At 39.7% G+C, this 22475-nt stretch overlaps 2 protein-coding genes across 10 annotated transcripts in view; one reads left to right on the top strand and one right to left on the bottom strand.

The window, feature by feature from the left end:
* Positions 1-429, top strand: part of DNM1L (dynamin 1 like) — a 47525-nt gene extending 47096 nt beyond the window's left edge. For all 9 annotated transcript variants that reach the window (XM_019452427.2, XM_019452422.2, XM_019452419.2 and 6 more), the window contains one exon: positions 145-429. In XM_019452427.2, coding sequence (XP_019307972.1) covers positions 145-201 — 57 coding nt within the window. In that variant the 3' untranslated portion in view covers positions 202-429. The remainder of the gene's footprint in view (positions 1-144) is intronic.
* YARS2 (tyrosyl-tRNA synthetase 2) lies at positions 341-21624 on the bottom strand. The gene is made up of 5 exons (XM_019452428.2): positions 20814-21624; positions 19850-20017; positions 5380-5535; positions 4908-5078; positions 341-3390 (listed from the first exon to the last, which is right to left on the bottom strand). Exons 1-5 carry the CDS (start codon positions 21590-21592, stop codon positions 3231-3233), a joined length of 1434 nt encoding a protein of 477 aa, XP_019307973.1. The 5' UTR covers positions 21593-21624; the 3' UTR covers positions 341-3230.
* Positions 21625-22475: the final 851 nt, after the last annotated feature.

Genomic DNA, 22475 nt, shown 5'->3' with positions numbered 1-22475 from the left:
TACTTGATTCGATTTTTAGACTGAAGGTACTAGTTGTATAGATCTGCCACATATAAAGGGGAGAGATTACTTCCACATAGTTCAAGATTTTTTGATATCATAACTCAATAAGCATCTATAATTTTTTTATCTTTTTTAATGTAGGCATTACAAGGAGCCAGTCAAATAATTGCTGAAATCCGAGAGACTCATCTTTGGTGAAGAGAACTATATAATACTGAGACTTTGTTGACTCGAAATTTGCTAGTTACTGCCTACTTGAGTAGAATTTTATTTATGAACTCCTGTGTATTGCAATGGTATGAATCTGCTCATGTGAAGAGACTGGCTATAAACTGAACACAGAACAAATCGTACATTTAATCCAAATAATAAATGGCTGTTTCTAAAGTTGCCCCGTACATATAAAATACACATAAAATACATCAAGTCTTTCTTGTGACAGTTTCATTTGAACTTAAAAAGAACTGTTCATGTTCTAGTCGTACAAGCAGTTTGCCTGTGGATAAGATGACCTGTGTAATCTGTGAGCAGTCTTAAAGCTGCTGCCATAGTCCTTGGAGAAGAACGCACGAAGACATTTCATACAACTATAATGCATGCACACTATAAACTGGTCTGGCTTTGAAAGGTGTGAGTTGACAAGTTACTCACAGTCACTGTAGTCCACCTATCCTTCGATACCTACTTTTATTGAGCTTCTCTGCAACCTCTGATGTGTTAGTAAGAAAGCTGAAGGAAGGCACAAGAAGATCTGTAACACTGACGGTGATGTGCATGAGGTGTAGCTATTGCAGCCCTTCCACTTCCGGGTCCACGCTGCCCTAGTGCATTAAACATCTAAATTATCTTTGATTCTTTCTTAAACCTGCAAGCATGAATTCTACTTTCCTGCATTAAAAACAACCATCTAGACTTGATTTTCAAATATAATAGTAATTTCAATACATCTTTAAATTAGGTCGCTCATAACATGCTCTAAGAGTCACTTGGAGGTGAGACTCAAAACCAGATACTGTGCTGGTCATCGAAGTATACATCTCTATTAGTTGGTAACAGTTACTTTTGCTTCACACCAACGATACATTAGATTACAACAGATAGGAAAATACTGATGGAGCCTTATTATTTAAAGAAAAACATCCGGACAGACACACCTAAAGGCTTTTTACTACTAAAATACATTCAGAGTTTTGGGGTGAGGTTTAGAACATACTCACATTTTATTAAAATTCCCCAGGTGATTCTTGGTATGAATTACATAAAAATTTTAAGATACGGGTCAAAATCCTTAAGGCATCTAGCTCCATCTCTAAAAGATATCAGCAATACAGAATTTACTGAACATGTTAACATTTCTGTTACAACAGTCATGAAGGACTACTGGCAGGAACAATGTGTTGGTAACGTGAGCTTATGGTACCCACGTACTAGCAAACAACGGGCTCAGCAACTGATCTCAAACATAAAAACCAGATTCAATCTTAATGGTACTACTTTGAATCTGTTCATAGTACCTTCTTGATAGAATACATACTACCTAAATGTTCATTAGCACACACTTTAAAATCACTCTGCCATTATTCAATATCAGTACAGCCATCCCTGATTTACTCACTTCAGATACATCAGATGACTACCATCCCAGTCTTTTGAGTTTGTAAGGGGGGAGAAACTTACAGTGTACCATTCCCCAGCATATCAAACATAATTTCAAATTGAAAACGTTACCTTTAAAACTGAGGTGATGGTAATGTACTTGCTGGCACTACACACCTTATACAAGAAAAGCAGAGGCAAGAAAGGTATGTAAAGTTTCAGAAACCCTTCATTTATTGGCTCAAACTGAGTGAAGCTCTGAAATGTGGCGATGATCTCTGACATTTACCACGGACGCCTGTATGTTCTTGCTATGTAAATAAAATTGCTGGTACGAAATGACATTCAAGTTTTGTCAATAAGTCAATTCTTCCTAACTTTGCTCCCAGGGAAAAATTTAGATCTACTAGCTTTTTAACATATAAATCTAATTGGAACATAAGACAGCTTATGCTATATGACAAGTTTTACAACTTTTTTCCTATGCAATCTCACAATTCACAAAGCTATGATTACATCTCCATTTTTACATATTAGGCTAGTGATTTGTTTCAAGTATCCCAGGTAGTAAATGGCTAGAATTTGAACACTAAAGCCATGCTTTGCTGCCTGTAAGGTTTTCAAGAAGGAACCGGATTGTGAACCATTTGTATTTATGTTTCACTTGGTCCTCAGGGAAATAGGGATGATAACTACCTTGATTTTTCACATGTAGAAACAGTTCTGAGAATTGACTTGCCTAATGTATGTACAGCTTAACTAGGTCTTGATTCTAAATCCTTTAAGTGTGACCTGAAGACTTCCCTTACCAGAAGAATTACTTTGATATTCTCATATGATGGGGTATTTGATACTACATTTGCCGCTATTTTCTCTCTAGTTACTTTTCAGTTTATCTCAAGTTGTAATCTGCTTGGGGACAGAAGCTGAAACTTAAGTTTCCAAATTTATAAAATATTGCTACCTTAGTAATCTGGCAAAACAAGGCTGTGAGTAAATTTATACTGAAACACAGGTAAGAGACTGGACAACTGAATTGGAAACTTTCTCAAAAGTACTGGTTTTTGTTCTTTGAAAAGAAACTTTCTACTGTAATTTCTACTCCCAACTAGGGCTTTGTGTAATACTTTTTTCTTAAGGAGAACTGTATTTGCTTCCTAAATGGCAAAAAATTCAGAAATCTACAGTTTCCAATACCGTATTTCACATCTCTAATGTGACCACTGCGGATGCTGCTGGTGTTAGTAAGGTCAGGAAGATAGACACTTGGATATAAAAGTATCCAAGAGTCCTTATTCTGCCCTCTTTTTCACTGTTCTTCCTCATCTCTAAAAAGAGCGCAAGAAGGATACAATAGTTATTTCATGAAACAGGATTTTTAAAAGATTATCCTTGGCAATCATGGTTTTCTATGGTAGTCCTTAATACCTGCAGATCAGGAAACAAAATACCCCATCATTACACATTAATCAACCTATATAAATAATGAAATTACTCACACTCTGAGGCCTAGAGTATACTCCATTCTCTGTTGTTTGGCTTGTGTGAACGAAAGTATAAGTTCTGGAGCCAACCTTTGGTACATCTTGAGAATGAGATGGATATGTCTGAACCACCAGAAGGATTTTTCATCATAGCTGAAGCCATTTTATAATGTAGAAATTCCTTTTTCCTATTTTAAGTAATGAAAGTCCATTCTTAAGAATATGTTGTCCAACGACTAAAACACTCTCAGGATTTGTTACTTGTCTGTGATTTATACTGACTCCACCTTCTGTTATCATCCGATACCTAAAAATAACAGTGTTTTCGTTAATTAGATAAATCCATCACCACTCACCTCTCCCAATGATATTTCATTTATATTTCAGAGGCTGTCCAACTAAAACCACTTAGCACTGAATTGTTACCTTTATGTTCACTCTAGATTTCTGCCCCCCTTAAATGCTCTTCTAAAGGAGATTTAAGGCACAGTTTCTTATTTAGTAGAGAAAAAGCTGGGATATCCCACAGCTCTATATAGAACTATTCAGTTGGTAGTGATTTAAAAATGAGTAACAAAATCACTTTCTCAAGCCAATTCCCCCCCTCCCCACACTTTGAGTAGGGGCTTACAGAAAAGAAGCCTCCCGACAGAAAAAGGGCAATGCTGCTTTTAATGAGCTTCCATGAGCTACAAGTCACAACTATATATGCTATTACAAAAACCTTTAGAAAACTTGCTTATGAAACTGGAAGAACCTTGGAAATTCTATTCTGAGACTATGCAAATAATAGCACATTTTGTGAAAATGTTAAAAAGCAGAACTTTTTTAGAAAAGTGAAATGGGCTGATTTCAGAAATGGAAAATCAGTAGCTTATCTAATTCCAGTTTAGCAACAATTTTTTGATGGCATATGTAAATAGGTTTTACTCACATTATTTATGGCCCAATTCATTCAATAAACATTCATAGAGCCTTTACTACTGAAAACTAGTGGGGTAATCCAGACAAATAAATAATTTCAGTGATTAAATGCTATAAAGCCCCAGGAAAGGTTGCTCTAGGAGCACACTGGGTGGGTGGGGGTTGGAAATTTTCCTTAAAGAAGAGACATGTAAACTGGAGAGTAGCAGTAAATTTCACAAACGGCGAGGAAACATGGGGAGTAGCTAGAAAGCAGTGAACTCTTGAGAAGAAAAGAGGTCTAGAGTATGAAAGGCCTTGGAAGTCCTTGTGAAAGGCAAATGTTCGTTTTCTCTTAACATGTTACCAAATGAAATAAACTGCTACAACCCATGGTTTTATAAAATTACAGTAAACCATCTTCTGTTTAAGGACAAATTTCTTTCTCGTAGGAAGTGTTATTTTGGGCTATTTGCTACAGTTTACAGATCAATTTCTACATTTTGTTTAAATGTACAAGCCAATCTTACTCAGCTTATACAATGTAAACAAATGTCAGTGTTACTTAAGAACTCTGTCAGAATCAGATACGGTGTCATCTTTAGTGGTACCATTTCCAGTATCAGTAAATAAACCGCTAGAAAAGTTCAGTAACCCCTGTGGTCCCTTAAACAGTCCTTTCCAATGCTGAGGAGAAACTGAGTTAGACTTAAGGAGAGACGGTATAGTAGTACCAGATTTTATAGAAAATTTAAAGGATTTTTGACAATACTCAGTTTTCACTTTATTCTGGGATTAACTTCTGCCAGAAATGAGACCCCATTGAAGCATTATCAGGAAAACACCTTCTGGAAACACATGCTGTGAACTGTAACATTTATTGCCGAATTAACTGTGAATCTAAAAGTTAAATAATCTTACCCTCGGGGACCATCTGGAATGGCATTTGCTTTGCGACATGTATCAAGGACACTTGTTCCTGGGTCGAGAACTAGTTCAGAAAACGAAGCTTCTTTAAACAGCTCTTTTAGCTCTTGATCAGACATGACCTCCAGTGCGTCTATGCTACTATGGTAAAGGGCTTGAGTGCACCTGAAAAACACATTGAGAACCACATCACGTGAGCGCTTATCCAGACACACGGGCTAGTACCCAGTAACCAATTATGGAGTGCCCATTATGTTCCACACTGAAAGGTTTTGAAACAGCAATGTTTATCTTACATAATTTACACTTAATTCAAGGTGATCTTTCTTTCCAACAGAAGCTATTCTACAGTACTTAGGTCAACCACTGACAATTCTTGTTAGTGGTAAATAACAACCCTAATGAATTTTCTCAAGTCTATTAATTACATTAACTTTATCCACTTTCAGTTATTCTAAAAGGCCACCTTTTAGCAGAAGCCAGTCCTTCTTGTCCATGAACAAGCTTTGTAACTTCTGCAGCAAGTCGTTTCTGAGGACCCCGCTTTTCTGGCTCTTTCTCATGCAGCTGCATTATGTGGTCAATCTCTGGAAGGGGCAGAAAAGTGAAGAGCTTCAGGTACCTTTGGGGCAAAAAATACAGTGTTAGGTATATATAAATAACATATCTAATTTTTATCTCTAACTCCCTTACCCTTTAAAAATCATCCTGCCTACTTTTAAATTCATTCATTCATTCATTGAGAGAGAGAAGCATCGCTTCTCGGCCTTTTGGCTAAGATCAAGCGAGAGAGAGAAGCAGGTGGTAGAGGGAGGGAGAGAGAATCCCAACAGGCTTCGCGCTGTCAGCACAGAACCCAACGCGGGGCTCGATCCCATGACCCTGAGATCGTGACCTGAGCCGAAGTGAGGAGACAGATGCTTAACCAACTGAACCACCCAGGTGCCCCTTTAAATTTATTTTTAATTATGAAAAATAAACATGAAGAAAAGTACCCAAAAAAGACACCCGTGCACATACCACCCACAATGAGGATGTTACTATTTTGCCATCTTTGTTCCAGACCTTTCTTTTTGAAAAAGAAAAGTACAGCTCTAGATCCCAGCACTACCATATTCCCCTCCTCGCCCACAGAGAGAAGCTAATCTAAATTTGTGCCCATCCTTCCTAGGGATGTTTTAGTACTTTTATGTATATGTGCCCATAAATAAAAAAATTGTAACTTCCTGACATACTATTTTGTGTATCCTCTTTTTAAAATAAAACACATAGAAAGACATAGAAAAGTATGCAAATCACATAGTTTAATGAATCAGAAAGCAAACATCTACCATCACCTGCCTAGAAATACATCATTGCCTCCACCCACCGAAGCCCAAATTTATCACATCCCCTTCCTCTCCAAATGAACCACTCCTTCGCCTTTCAAAATGATCACTTATTTTTCTTTATACTTTTACCATTTCAGTACCCCTCCGTAAACAGCTTCACTTTGTTTTGCCTGTTTTCAGGCTTTATATAAACGGAATCATACAGAATACATTTTTGTGTTTGGCTTTTCTGGCAGATGATTATGTTCAGTAAGAGGCTCATCCATGTGGTTGTGCGAACAGCTGTCACGTACAGCATTCTGTGCTGTGACTGTTTCCACGATATATTTATTTATTCTGTGTTGTTTCTACTCTTAGACAATTACTGATAACGCTGCTATGAATATTCCCATATATTTCTCTTGGTGCCTGTGTGCACTGATTTCTTTTGGGGACATAGCCAGGAGAGGAACTGCTGGGTCACAGGTTATGTACAAATACAGGTTTAATAAGCAGAGACACGTATTTTTCCTAAGTAGTTCTGTAAGTGTAGCATCGGTACCTGACATTAACCCTCTGACAGCCAAGGCATGCATTTCAAAGCCCTCCACCTCAAATAAACATACTGCCAGCTGCATGGCACAGCTAGCAGCAAGTCAACTAGACAAAGCACCAGACTACTGACACGCATGAAGCTCCTCTTTTAGAAAGCTCTGGGTAACCTAGATAACTGGCCGCTTGAGTGACGCTGTTTCTCCCTTCCCACTTCCTAATTTCTGCTGTTTTAAATTTGTCAATAAAGAACTCACAAAGTCCTTAGGCACTTCACCCTTCATCCCAATAATGCAGAGCCCCTGGACCACACTCTCTTCCTCTCTCTCTCCCTGAGACCCCAGAATGCCACGGACCCTCCAGAACTTCTGAGTCATAAATCTTGTTTTTCGAAGTTCTCTGATGGTTGTGGCTGAGGTGCGTCCTGCAATTGTAAGAACCCTTAAGGCAAGTCTAGCCACAAGACGAACTCACAAGAGGCACTCGGGTCAGGGAACCATCTCTAAGCGCAGCCACAAGTAGTCAGCCCAGGTGAGTGTCCCCAGGCATTTCTAACCGCTGGCACCACTATCAATAGTCTGAGAGCCAAACAGTTGGTAGATGGTACAGTCAAGGGGACTGTGTGATGATAGCACTTGTAGTTAACTTATGGGAACGCGTTTAGCTTCAACTATCTTTTTTTTGTCTTCAAAGTTTATTTTTATTTGTTTTGAGAAAGAGAGAGAGAACGAGCAAGCAGGGGAGGGGCAGAGAGATACGGAGGCAGAATCCCAAGGAGTCTCTGCGTCATCAGCGTAGACCTTAATGAGGGCTTGAACTCACAAACCATGAGATCCTGACCTGAGCCGAAATCAAGAGTTGGAGCCCAACAGACTGAGCCCCCCATGCACCACCCCCAGCTTCAACCACCTTACTAACTGTGACTGGCTAACCCAGATGGTGACACCATTTGGGAAGGCAGCACCACTTGCTGGAGGTCTACTGCACTCTTCCGTGCTTCTGCATATTGCCTCTGCTGTGTGTTTCCTGTCACTGCTACCATAATAATTCACTCTTCAGTGCAATGTGATTTAGGCTATATGGACTAATGAGATGATAAGACCACTAATTATAAAGGCCTTTACTGACTACTAATGTACATGAGGGTCCTCCCTGCCTTGCGCCAAGGACAGCTAGTGAAGGCAGAGTGAACCCCAAGGCTGTGATTGCTGCCCAAGATGAGGCTTTGGGTTAATGGTACCGAGGAAAGGGTACTCCAGTAGATAAGGAGGAGTGAGAACTCCCCTAGTGACCACTGAGTGGTGGGTCACAGTGGGACTATGTGCCCTAACCCAGATACACGGAACAGCCTTGTAATAGGAAACCAGTGGCACCATGAAAGGAGACATTCACTGAGGCTTGCTGTCCCCACATGGCCGCTACACTCACCATCACTTTGTCTCCCTAACCCCATGGGATATCATAAGTCCAGTCTCCGGTATGATGTTGCTAAACAATTAATAGACAAACACAAATGTCCTGAACATCTTATGCCAGTGCCTCTTAAGACCCCAGAGGAGGTACATCAGCTCCAAATAAATGCAAAATTTATTTAACAGAGATGAAAGCTTCCTGGGCATTGCTTAGTGCCACCAGGTACCAACATGCCAAGGCTCTGCTATTTGCACCAACAGGAAAGCCAGGGCTTTCCCAAAGGTACCGTGTACACTGCGCTAGTGGAGGCAGATGCCAATCCTGGGGAGGGCAACTGGGACACCCTGGAAAGGAATGCAGCCACTTATGAAGTGGGCTCACAGGGACATTTTCCAGAAACTTTTTCTGGTAACAACACCTAAGATCAACGTAATGAAGAAAATCAGAAAGTAACAATTAAGGCATCAGAAATTATGCCTTAACTGAAATTCTAACCTTAAAGACTTTCTGCAGCAGGAAGGATAGAAGGGAGCTAACTGGCTATTACAGGTTTGTGGCCTGTGATTGAAAACTGTTACTCATGGCTGAACTGCACAACGGGCCAGTCTCTCTGAAGACCCTAAAATCTATAATCTTCTCAGAGAACAGTCCAGCTACATGTCTGTTTCCTTTGAGATACCACATCCTGAGCCCCTAGGCTTTCCTCCCCAAATGGGATAGAACAAAGCAACATGTCTCAGGGGGTGCCCTGGTACCAAAGGAAAAGCTGACCTGGTTGTTGAGGCCACTGATGAGGATGAGGACGGGTAAAGGAAGATGGAGCTCCCAGAGCCACTGATATCTGTACCTACCCCCCCACCCTGGATATTTACTGCCTGGTGCTGTGCTCATCCTTTCCTCACAGAAATCACTAGAGCTAAGGCTCATAGTGAATGGGAAACATTAGACTAGGCCTGTCTCCTGCAGCAAAGTTGGCGTGGTCCCTTATGTTTATCATTTCAATGACCATAGTGACCCGAATGACACCCTCTTCATTTCTAAACCTGACAAGGCCTCAAGTGACCCCGAGTCCAGAGTATTACTCTATAAGGCGCTCCCCCTAACTACAGGGCAGTGCTACTAATTTTAATGGGACTGCTGAAACCATTTGAAAGGCACTGGGGGGCACGGGCATGGTTGCTAGACATGGAGGAGGTTACTATCCAGGTACCCAGACACTTCAGATCTATGCCCTTCTACCCCCGCTGCCCCCTTGAACAAATTTCCCTCAACAAAAAGGGCTCCCAACTCCAATAAATCCTCAACTTAATTTTGCCCTTTATGAAAACACACAGGTTAACTTCTTCTGGGAGTTACAAAATCTCAGTGTTCCTGGCCACTTAGTATCTAGATAGCCAGTCTCTAAACTCTAGATCCTAACACTAGCATTCCCTCATCTATAGCCCCCTTCGGCCATCCACCCTCTTGCCACTCAGCTGCCATCCATCCTGACTTGAACCCAGTCTCTACAACTGCCTCTGACCTCTTCTCTAAAACCCAGGGCTGGCAGCCACCTAAGCCTCTACCGCAGGGAGTTGGTGGCTCCCCAGGACTCATCCCACCTCCCAGAGACAGTGGCCCCTATACCACTCTGGTAGTCCCCTGGGTCAATGAAAATGTCCCTAAGGGGGACTCTGTGAGTGAAACGTTGCAAGAACCACAAAGTACCAAAGACATCACTACAAGCATGAAACCTACAGACATCACAATGACTCTAAACCTGTATCTTTCAATAATAACACTGAATATAAATGGACTAAATGCTCCAACAAAAAGACATAGGGTATCAGAATGGATAAAAAAAAAAACAAGACCCATGTATTTGCTGTCTACAAGAGACTCATTTTAGACCTGAGGACACCTTCAGATTGAAAGTGAGGGGATGGAGAACTATCTATCATGCTACTGGAAGTCAAAAGAAAGCTGGAGTAGCCATACTTATATCAGACAAACTAGACTTTAAATTAAAGGCTGTAACAAGAGATGAAGAGGGCATTATATAATAATTACAGGGTCTATCCATCAGGAAGAGCTAACAATTATAAATGTCTATGCACTGAATACGGGAGTCCCCAAATATATAAAACAATCACAAACATAAGCAACCTTATTGATAAGAATGTGGTAATTGCAGGAGACTTTAATACTCCACTTACCACAATGGATAGATCATCTAGACAGAGAATCAATAGAGAAACAAGGGCCCTGAATGATACATTGGATCAGATGGACTTGACAGATATATTTAGAACTCTGCATCCCAAAGCAACAGAATATATTTTTTTCTCTAGTGCACATGGAACATTCTCCAAGAAAGATCACATACTGAGTCACAAAACAGCCCTTAATAAGTATAAAAGAATTGAGATCATACCATGCACACTTTCAGATCACAATGCTATGAAACTTGAAATCAATCACAGGAAAAAGTCTGGAAAACCTCCAAAAACATGGAGGCTAAAGACCATCCTACTAAAGAATGAATGGGTCAACCAGGCAATTAAAGAAATTAAAAGATAAATGGAAACAAATGAAAATGAAAATACAACAATCCAAACCCTTTTGGATGCAGCAAAGGCAGTAGTGAGAGGAAAATACATTGCAATCCAGGCCTACCTCAAGAAACAAGAAAAATCTCAAATACAGAATCTAACAGCACACCTAAAGGAACTAGAAGCAAAACAGCAAAGACACCCCAAACCCAGCAGAAGAAGAGAAATAATAAAGATCAGAGCAGAAATAAACAATTTAGAATCTAAAGAAACAGTAGAGCAGATCAATGAAACCAAGAGTTGGTTTTTTGAGAAAATAAATAAAATTGATAAACCTCTAGCCAGGCTTCTCAAAAAGAAAAGGGAGAGTACCCAAATAGATAAAATCACAAATGAAAATGGAATTATTACAACCAGTCCCTCAGAAATACAAGCAATTATCAGGGAATACTATGAAAAATTATATGCCAACAAACTGGACAACCTGGAAGAAATGGACAAAGACCCTAAGCACCTACAGACTTCCAAAACTCAAACAGGAAGAAACAGAAAATCTGAACAGACCCATAACCAGTGAAGAAATTGAATCAGTTATCAAAAATCTCCCAACAAATACAAGTCCAGGACCAGATGGCTTCCCTGGAGAATTCTACCAGACATTTAAAGCAGAGTTAATACCTATCCTTCTCAAGCTGTTCCAAAAAATAGAAAGGGAAGGAAAACTTCCAGACTCATTCTATGAAGCCAGCATCACTTTGATTCCTAAACCAGACAGAGACCCAGCAAAAAAAGAGAACTACAGGCCAATATCCCTGATGAATATGGATGCAAAAATTCTCAACAAGATACTAGCAAATCAATTCAACAGCATATAAAAAGAATCATTCACCATGATCAGATGGGATTCATTCCTGGGCCGCAGGGCTGGTTCAATATTTGCAAATCAATCAATGTGATACATCACATTAATAAAAGAAAAGAACGATAAGATCCTGTCCATCGATGCAGAAAAAGCCTTTAACAAAATTCAGCATCCTTTCTTAATAAAAACCCTCGAGAAAGTCGGGATAGAAGGAACATATTTAACACCATAAAAGCCGTTTATGAAAAGCCCACAATGGGGAAAAACTGAGAGCTTTCCACCTGAGATCAGGAACACAACAGGGATGCCCACTCTCACCGCTGTTGTTTAACATAGTGTTGGAAGTTCTAGCATCAGCAATCAGACAACAAAAGGAAATCAAAGGCATCAAAATTGGCAAAGATGAAGTCAAGCTTTCACTTTTTGCAGATCACATGACATTCTACATGGAAAACCCGATAGACTCCACCAAAAGTCTGCTAGAACTGATACATGAATTCAGCAAAATTGCACGATAAAACATTAATGTACAGAAATCAGTTGCATTTTTATACACCAATAATGAAGCAACAGAAAGACAAATAAAGAAACTGATCCCATTCACAATTGCACCAAGAAGCATAAAATACCTCGGAATAAACCTAACCAAAGACGTAAAAGATCTGTATACTGAAAACTATAGAAAACTTATGAAGGAAATTGAAGAAGACACAAAGAAATGGAAAAACATTCCGTGCTCATGGGTTTCAAGAATAAATATTGTCAAAATGTCAATACTACCCAAAGCAACCTACACATTCAATGCAATCCCAATCAAAATTGCACCAGCATTCTTCTTGAAGCTAGAACAAGCAATCCTAAAGTCTGTATGGAACCACAAAAGACCCTGATAGCCAAAGTAATTTTGAAGAAGAAAACCAAAGCGGGAAGCATCACAATCCCAGACTTAGCCTCTACTACAAAGCTGTAATCATCAACAGTATGGTATTGGCACAAAAACAGACACATAGACCAATAGAATAGAGACTCCAGATTTGGACCCACAAATGTGCAGCCAACTATCTTTGACAAAGCAGGAAAGAATATCCAATGGAAAAAAAGAGAGTCTCTTTAACAAATGGTGCTGGGAGAACTGGACAGCAATATGCAGAAGAATGAAACTAGACCACCTTCTGACACCATTCACAAAAATAAATTCAAAATGGATGAAGGAACTGAATGTGAGACAGGAAAGCATCAAAACCCTAGAGGAGAAACAGGAAAAAACCTCTCTGACCTCTGCTGGAACAATTTCTTACTTGGTATATCTCCAAAGGCAAGGGAATTAAAAGCAAAAATGAACTATTGGGACCTCATCAAGATAAAAAGCTTCTGCACTGCAAAGGAAACAATCAACAGAACTAAAAGGCAACTGACAGAATGGGAAAAGATATTTGCAAATGACATATCAGACAAAGGGCTAGTATCCAAAATCTATAAAGACTCACCAAACTCCACACCCGAAAAACAAATAATCCAGTGAAGAAACGGGCAGAAGATATAAATAGACACTTCTCTAAAGAAGACATCCAGATGGCCAACAGGCACATGAAAAGATGTTCAATGTCACTGCTCATCAGGGAAATACAAATCAAAACTACACTGAGATTCCACCTCACGCTGGTCAGAGTGGCTAAAATAGACAAATCAGGAGACTATAGATGCTGGAGAGGATGTGGAGAAACGGGAACCCTCTTGCACGTTGGTGGGAATGCAAACTGGTGCAGCTGCTCTGAAAAACAGTGTGGAGATTCCTCAAAAAATTAAAAATAGAACTGCCCAATCCCAGCAATAGCACTGCTAGGAATTTACCCAATGGATACAGGACTGCTGATTCATAGGGGCACATGTACCCCAATGTTTATAGCACCACTTTCAACAATAGCTAAATTATGGAAAGAGCCTAAATGTCCACCAACTGACATATGGATAAAAAAGATGTGGTTTATATACACAATGGAATACTACTTGGCAATGAGAAAGAATGAAATCTGGCCATTTGTAGCAACGTGGATGGAACTGGAGAGTGTTATGCTAAGTGAAATAAGTCAGGCAGAGAAAGACACCATATGTTTTCACTCATAAGTGGATCTTGAGAAACATAACAGAAGACGGGAGAAGGGGGAAAAAAGTTATATAGAGGGAAGGAGGCACATCATAAGAGGCTCTTAAATACTGAGAACAAACTGAGGGTTGATGCGGGGTGAGGGGGGGGGAAGTGGGTGATGGGCATTGAGGAGGGCACCTGGTGGGATGAGCACTGGGTGTTGTATGGAAACCAATTTGACAATAAATTATATACAATAAATAAATATTTGGTAGAATTAAAAAAAAAATGTCTGATTAGACATCAAGGCCCAAGTCACTGTTATTCCAATCTCTCTAAATTCTTAAAAGAGAACTGCCAGTAAAACAATCAAAGGTGTACAAATCCATTCAGATGTAACTAACTACAGGGGCCATTTACTTCAAATGGCTCCTTCTGGTGGTGGCCTCCTTGGTCCTTTCCCTCCCTACTATAGGCATGGATGCATTGACACAATGCCATGCAACATCGAACAGGCCCAAGTTCTTGGCATTCCTGGTGGAATTTACCACGTGGATGCCAGTGACTCTTCCTCCTGTGGGCAAGATGGTAAACACCCCCTAATACCAATTTAAACAGGTCATTAAAAGCTTATAACCTGTTATTAAAGATACTGAGATGGAGTCTCCTCATTCAATAGTCACATTTGGTTGGTATGTAAGTCAGCCTATAATGAATGGTATCTCACCATTTACCTTCAAAACCTTAATGCTCAGATTTCCCCAATTAAGCTATAATTCCTAGTAATACAGAATTAATTGAGAACACATACCTCTGACACAACAAGCATACTAACATTCACATTATATGGGTTCAAAAAAAAAAAAAAAAAACAGAGAGAAAGGGAGAAAACTTATTTGAAGACATAATAGCCGAAAATTTCCCTAACCTGGGGTAGGAAACAGACATCTGAATCCAGGAAACACAGAGAGCCCCAAATAAGATGAACCCAAAGAAGTCCATATCAAGACACATTGATAATTAAAATGTCAAAAACTAAAAGGACAGAATCTTAACAGTGGGAAGAGAAAAGCAAACAGTGATGTACAAGGCAACTCCCAAAAGGCTATCAACTGATTTTTCAGCAGAAACTGCAGGCTCTAGAGGGAGCACACAGTATATTCAAAATGATGAAAGGAAATAAACTACAACTAAGAATACTCTACCCAGCAAGGTTATCATTCAGAACTGAAGGAGGGGTAAAGAATTCCCCATATAAACAAAAGTTAAAGGTATTCGTCACCACTAAACCAGCATTACAAGAATGTTCAAGGGACTTTTGTAAGTGGGAAAGAAGAGGCCATAACTAAAACTTAGAATAATTATGACAATTTCAATGGTGAAAGCAAATATATAGTAAAGGTACCACATCAATCACAAAGCTATTGCGAAGGTTCAAAGACAAGAGCAGTAAAATCAATTGTATCTACAATAATTGGTTAAGCAGTACAAAAAATAAAAACATACAAATACATAAAATGTGGAGGAGGTGAATAAAAATGTAATGCTTTCTAAACATGTTCAGGAGCACCTGGTTGGCTCAGTGAAGCATCCAAGTTCAGCTCAGGTCATGATCTTGTGTTTGTGGGTTTGAGATCCACATTGGGCTCTGTGCTGACAGCTCAGAACCTGGAGCCTGCTTTGGATTCTGTGTCTCCCTCTCTCTGCTCCTCCCCTACTTGTGCTCTGTCTCTCTCAAAAAATTAAAACATTAAAAATAATAGTAAGTGCGTTCAAACTTAAGTGACTATCAACTTAAAACAGACTGCTATATATGTAGGGTGTTAAATATGAACCTCATGGTAACTACAAACCTTTGAAAAGAGAATACATATGGAAAAAAATAAAAAGAATTCAAGCATAACACTAAAGAAAGTTATGAAATCACAAGGGAAGAGAGCAAGAAAGGGACAGAAGAACTACAAAAACAATCAAACAACAAAATGGCAATTAAGTATATAACTATCAATAATTACTTTAATGTTAAGGGTCTATATGCTCCAATCAAAAAACACAGGCTGACTGAATGGATAAAAACCCCAAGACACATCTATGTGCTGTCTACGAGACACTCATTCTGACCTAAAGACACAAAATTAAAACGAAGAGATGAAGAAAAGTATTCCATCAAAATGGAAACAAACAAAAAGTCACGGCATTAGTACTTATATCAGACAAAATAGACTTTAAAACAAGGACTATAACAAGAGAAAAGAGCATTAACATAATGATAAAGGATCAATCCAACAAAGATAGAACAATTATAAATTTCTATGTGCCAAAAATGGTAGCACCTAAGTATGTAAAGCAAATATTAATGGACATAAAAGGGAGAAATCAATAATACGATAATAGAATGGGACTTTAACACCCCACTTACATCCAAGGATAGGTCATCCAGGCAGAAAAATCAAGGAACCAGTGCTTCTGAACAACATAATAGACCAGATGGACTTAACAGATACACAGAATATCCCATCCCAACAAAAGAATACACATTCTTGGGGCGCCTGGGTGGCTCAGTCAAACGTCTGGCTTCGGCTCAGGTGATGATTTCACGGTCTGTGAGCCCCGCGTCAGGCTCTGTGCTGACAGCTCAGAGCCTGGAGCCTGTTTCAGATTCTGTGTCTCCCTCTTTCTCTCTCCTCCCCCGCTCATGCTCTGTCTCACTCTTCTCAAAAATAAATAAACATTAAAAAAAAAAAAAGAATACACATTCTTTTCAAGTGCACATGGAACATGGTCTACGATAGGTCATATGTTAAGCCACAAAACAAGTCTCAATAAATTTATGAAAACTGAAATCATATCAAACCTCTTTTAGGTGTGAAACTAGAAATCAATTACAAAAAAAAATTGTGAAAAAACACAAACACGTGGAGGCTGAATAACATGTTACTAAATAACCAATGTGTCAACAAAGAAATCAGAGAGGAAATTTAAAAATACCTGGAAACAAATATAATGGAAGCATGATGTTCCAAAATCTCTGGGACATAGCAAAAACAGTTCTAAGAGCAATACAGACCTCTCTCAAGGAACCAGAAAAATATCAATCTAAGCTTACAACCAAAGGAGTTAGAAAAAGAACAAAGTCAAAAGTTAGCAGAAGCAAAGAAATAATAAAGATCAGAGCAAATAAATGAAAAGCGACTTAAAAAAAAATGAAAAGATAAGTGAAACCAAAACCTGGTTCTTTGAAAAGATAAACAAAACTGATAAACCTTTTGCCAAATTCATCAAGTAAAAAAGAGGACTCAAATACATAAAATCAGCAATGAGAAAAGATACGAATGACACCACAGAAATACAAAGGATTATAAGAGACTACCAAGCTTAGGGGTGCTGGCTGGCTCAGTCAGTAGACCATGCATCTCTCTCTCTCTCTCTCTTTAAATGTTTTTATTTTTGAGAGAGAGAGAGAGAGAGAGAGAGAGAGAGAGAGAGAGAGAATGAATGAATGAATGAATGAATGAGTGTGGGAGGGACAGAGAGGGAGACACACAATCTGAAGCAGGCTTTAGGCTCTGAGCTGTCAGCACAGAGCCCAATGTGGGTCTTGAACTTATGAACCACGAGATCATGACCTGAGCTGAAGTCGGATGCTTAACCAACTGAGCCACCCAGGTGGCCCTAAAGCATGCAACTCTTCATCTTAGGGTTGTGGGTTCAAGCCCCACGCTGGGTGTAGAGATTACTTAAAAGACTACCATGCTCAACCAAGGAGGTTAAAGTCTTGTACTGTGAAAACTATAAAACACTGATGAAAGAAACTGAGTATCACACAAACAATGGAAAGATAGTCTATGCTCATGTAAAGAATTCATATTATTAAAATGTCCATCCTACGCAAAGCAAACTATAGATTCAATGCTATCCTTCTCAAAATACCAACAGCATTTTTCACAGAACTAGAGCAAATAATCCTCAAATTTGTATGGAACCACAAAAGACCCAGAATCACCAAAATAATCAGGAGAAAGAATAACAAAGCTGGAGGTATCACACTTTCAGATTTCAAAATACATTACAAAGCCAGAGTAATCAAACAGAATGAAATACTGGCAGAAAAATAGACACATAGATCAAGAGAAGAGAATAGAAAGCCCAGAAATAAACCCACACTTATATGGTCAGTGAATCTATGACACTAGGAGGCAAGACAATACAATGGAGAAAAGAAAGTCTCTTCAACAAATGGTGCTAGGAAAGCTGGACAGCTACATGCAAAAGTATGAAACTGGACCACTTTCTTACAACATACATAAAAATAAACTCAAAATGGATTAAAGACCTAAATGACTATGAAACTCCTAGAAGAAAACATAGGCTGTAATCTGACATGGGCCTTAGCATTTTTTTTTTCTAGACATTTTCTAGAAATTAGACATTTTGCTAGATATGTCTCCTCAGACAAGGGAAACAAAGTGAAAATAAACTATTGATACTACACCAAAATAGAAAGCTTTCACACAGAGAAGGAAACCATCAACAAAATGACTTACTGACTGGAAGAAGACACTTGCAAACGATAGATCAACAAGATCCAAAAAGAACTCATACAAGTCAACTCCAATAATAATCCAATTTAAAAATTAGCAGAGGACCTGACATTTTTCCAAAGACAAACTGATGGTCCAATATAACAAGATGCTCAACATCACTAATCCTAAGGGAAATGGAAATCAAGACCACAATGAGGGATAGCTAGTACTTTTAGCACATGGAACTGGTATTCTACTCTTAATGGTGGCTTTTGGAGAACTGTAGATCTCAATTCTAATTGTCTAATTTACCAATCTTTTTCTTTGTATCTCACATAAGAATCTTTATCCCAGGTATGAAGAGATTTTCCTATTTATGCTCTGAACACATGATTTAGCTTTCGTTACAGATTATGTTGACAACCTACCTGGCATTGATTTTTGCATACAGTGTGAGGTTAAATTTCATCATTTTCCTCAAATAAGGCATCTAATTATCCAAGTGATATATATTGAAAATGTAGTCTTGGGGCACCTGAGTGGCTCAGTCAGTCAAGCGTCTGACTTTTGGCTCAGGTCATGATCTCATCGTTGATGAGTTCGAGCCCGGCGTTGGGTTCTGTACTGACAGCTCAGAGCCTAGAGCCTGCCTCTGATTCTGTGTCTCCCTTTCCTTCTGCCCCTTCCCCGCTCACAGCTGTCTGTCTCTCTCTCAAAAATAAATAAACATTAAAAAAATTTTAAAAAAAAAAAAAAAAGAAAGAAAGAAAGAAAAGATGGTCTTATCCCACTGTTCTGCAGCTCCACAGACATTAAGTGACCATAGATGCTGGAGTTTATCTGGATTCTCTAATCTTTCCCATTTGTCTGTCACTTACCCTTACATTTAAGCTTGTGCTTTAAAATCCAAACATTATTATTAGAATTAATAAGAGTTTAGCAGAGTTGCTGGGCACACAGTTAATACACAGAAATTAATTCTATTTTTATACATCACAGGCAAGTAGAAGATGAAATATTCAAAAAGATGTCAGTTCTTGATACATCAAAACTCTAAACTGTATCATCAAATATATTGAAAACAAACCTGAAGGAAAAAAAATCTTAATTATTGTAGTTCATTATAAAACATTTCTCAGTCTGGAAAAATGATTTTTGGTAAAATTCACCTTTTCTTTGTTGCAGGTACATTTTTATCATCAATTACATTCTTTGAAGGGTTTAAGATAATGTGAATGAATAATAAGATAATGTGATTTTCTCGTTAGAGAAAATCATTTTTAAAAAAGGATCTTCAAAGTGTGTACTACGTTATGGTAAAGAAAAGAAACTTGAGAGATAAGAGTAAAATAAGGTTTAGTCAAGTTGACCATAAAAGGAGTGAAAAAACCAGACTATGCAACTGATAACATCCTAAGTACTTACTAGAGGTATATCAAAACTTGACTCTAAGTTTTTCAGGAGTCACGGTAGTTCTCTGCTTTAACTAACAAAAAACTTGTTTAGAACAGTTAAAATTGCAATGTTCTGTGTCTTAAGTAGAATCTAAGTGAAAACAAAACACAAAAAACTATAAAAGGCACACAAAGATTCAATGGCTAAAATTATACCATGAGCTTAATATACTTAATTGTTCTCAGCACACTATTAAGAACTCACCTTTCTACCAAATCATCCTGCTGCCTGACAAAGAATTGATACAATTCAAATGGAGAGGTCTTATCTCTGTTTAGCCACACAGCATTACCAGCAGACTTTCCCAATTTTGCTCCTGTTGTACTTGTAATTAGAGGAACAGTGATTCCAAATACGTCTTCTCCAGTCAACCTAAGCATAAAGGAAAACTTCATTATGCGCTTCAGTCACAAGTGTTGGTAGGTTTTGCTAATCGTTCTTCAGATTTCATTCTGGTCTCTTGCTCTGAGAAAACTTCCTTTACCTTCTAAATCTGAATGTTCGTCCCTCGTTTTCAGAGCACTCACTGTTTTGGCATTTGTCATTCTCAACTACAATGGAACCAGTGACTCTGGGGGAGTTTCTGTATAACTAGGGCCTCAAAACTTTAAAGGCCCAAGAAAACAAGGAAAGAAAACTGGGTAAGGAGTCAGGTAGAGACACTAAGGATGCTTTAAGGGATTTTAAAAATGAGTAGCACATGGGCTAGGCTAGAACTACAGAGTTCATCTCCCTTAAGAAAATGTCATTAAAATCTACATTATTCGCCAAACATTTGGAGCTGAAAAACAATTTTTTTGCGATGCCAACCAAAAACTAATACTAGCTTCATGGAAGGTGCAGCTAAAGCAGAAACTACTCACCGAGGCACAATCCCATTCAAGTATAAACAAAGGAAAGCAGTTTCTCAATTCAGTAACACAGAATCCTGGCTGGTGGTGTATTTCCTGCAGAGTTCTAGAATATGTTCCATACCTAATACCATTAATCCAGCCCGTTAGTTCTCATTATCAGCCTGTCACATCGACACCATTTCACACTCTTAACGGGGAGAAAACCAAAAAGGACTTGACAAGGGCGTCACTACCCAATCCCAATAGTGAATCGTAGGATATTCGGGTGTAAATTATTTGGTCACACGATTTCTCCTGGGTCTAAAGGCGCTTACTTGTGGATAAACTCGTATCCGGACATGATATTGCCCAATTGATCAGATCCACCCAGCTGGACCCGGCATCCATAATGTTGGAACAGATAGTAGAAATCATAAGCCTGGAGCACCTGGTAAAAAAACTCGGCCAAGCTCATGCCCTCGGGACTCTTGAGTCGGGTCTGGACGCTCAACCGGCTCAGGAGCGTCCCCATGCGGAAGTGGCCGCCTACGGCGGATAGGAAGTCCACCAGGTGCTGCTTCTGGTACCAGGCTGAATTATCCAGTACCGTGAAGCTTCCCCAAGGCCGCCCATCCGCGAAGAGCTGCTGGTGATTGGCACCCATAGCCTCGAGGCCTTGGCGCAGGGCGCGCGCATTGCTTCGCACGCGTTCTGCGCCCAGGGCCTCGCGCTCCTTGGTGCGGCCGCTCGGATCTCCCAGGCGCGCGGTGGCACCTCCCACCAGCGCAATCACGTTGTGGCCTGCTCGCTGGAAGTGAAACAGGCCCAGAAGAGCTAGCAGGTGCCCCACATGAAGCGAGTCGGCCGTGGGGTCGAAACCGCAGTAGATGGTCTGGGGAAAGTTGCCCGTTCCACGGTCGAAAAGCTCTGGGAGCTCTATCTTCGTACCCCTCTCGGGGAAGAACTCCTTGAACAGACCTCGAGCCTTTTGCACCGCCAGCAGCCCCTGAGCGCCCGAATGGGCCTCACGCAGTCCCAGGAACAAGACTCCTGACGTGCCTGGGCTCCCAAACCACCTGCCCCGGGAAAAGCACCGGAACATGGGGGCCGCCATCTTGACACCGGCACGATGCGAATGCTGGGATTTTGGAGCCCTTGACACACCCCCAGTGTCAGACTCCCATAATTACTACGGAAATTGCTTCCGTGTTTTTCTGCGCATGCCCGGGTGGGGCGAGACGGTCACTTAGCTACGGGGCTTGAGTTCTCAGCAGTCATTGGAGTTCTGACGTAAATGGGGGTTCTCCTTAGCTTGCAGTCTAACTTCGCAAATACTTAATTTCCTCATTCGTACCGCAGGTGTGCCTGTGATAATAGTTCCTACTTCAAAGGGCTGTTGTGAGGACTAAGAATTAAAGCCCTTTGCACCTACGAAGCGCTCTACAAACATCAGAGTTTGTTTAAATTTTAACATGAAATTGTGATGCGCAAATTGGTTTGAATTCTTGGCTCATTGCAAAAACTTGTTCACAGTTGTGATGGGTTAGAAATTTTTTAACTTAAAGGAGAGAGAGAGAGAGACAGGGCGTTGGGACGCAAACAATTTTCAGAGTGATTCCCCAAGTAGATGAGAGCACCAGCTTCTCCAGGAGGTGGCAGTCTTGTCCAAGCTATAGGGAGAGAAAATTCAATACAATAAATGCAGAAAGCCCTGTTTTATTATGTAACAGTTACAGGTAACCAGGTTTAGTATAACTGGAATCAAATAGGTGATCACATTTTCACAGCATGGCGATTGCTATCAGTACTCCTCACCATGGATGGGGTTCTCATTGCCAGTTGGCTGGTATAGAATCCAGCTCCAAAACCCTATTTATTGTTGTTGTTGTTGTTGTAATGATTATTATTATTATTATTATTATTATGTGGGCTTTACCTTCAGCGCGGAGCCCAACTGTGGTGCCTGAACTCACATCCGGAGATCAAGACCTGAGCTG

The sequence above is a fragment of the Panthera pardus genome, unplaced genomic scaffold, assembly GCF_024362965.1.
Source record: "Panthera pardus isolate Hobbes unplaced genomic scaffold, ASM2436296v1 HiC_scaffold_6, whole genome shotgun sequence".
Lineage (NCBI taxonomy): Eukaryota > Metazoa > Chordata > Mammalia > Carnivora > Felidae > Panthera > Panthera pardus.
The sequence above is the reverse complement of the archived record's forward strand: the minus strand, read 5'-3'. Positions and strand labels throughout refer to the sequence as shown.

Bases quoted from the DNA above. Each gene is read 5' to 3' on its own strand.
- YARS2 (XM_019452428.2), bottom strand. From the start codon at position 21,592: ATGGCGGCCCCCATGTTCCGGTGCTTTTCCCGGGGCAGGTGGTTTGGG. The intron at 20,018-20,813 runs GTAAGCGCCTTT...CTTTATGCTTAG, and splicing joins GGATACGAGTTTATCCACAA to GTTGACTGGAGAAGACGTAT. The intron at 5,536-19,849 runs GTGAGTTCTTAA...TTTGCCCCAAAG, and splicing joins CAGGATGATTTGGTAGAAAG to GTACCTGAAGCTCTTCACTT.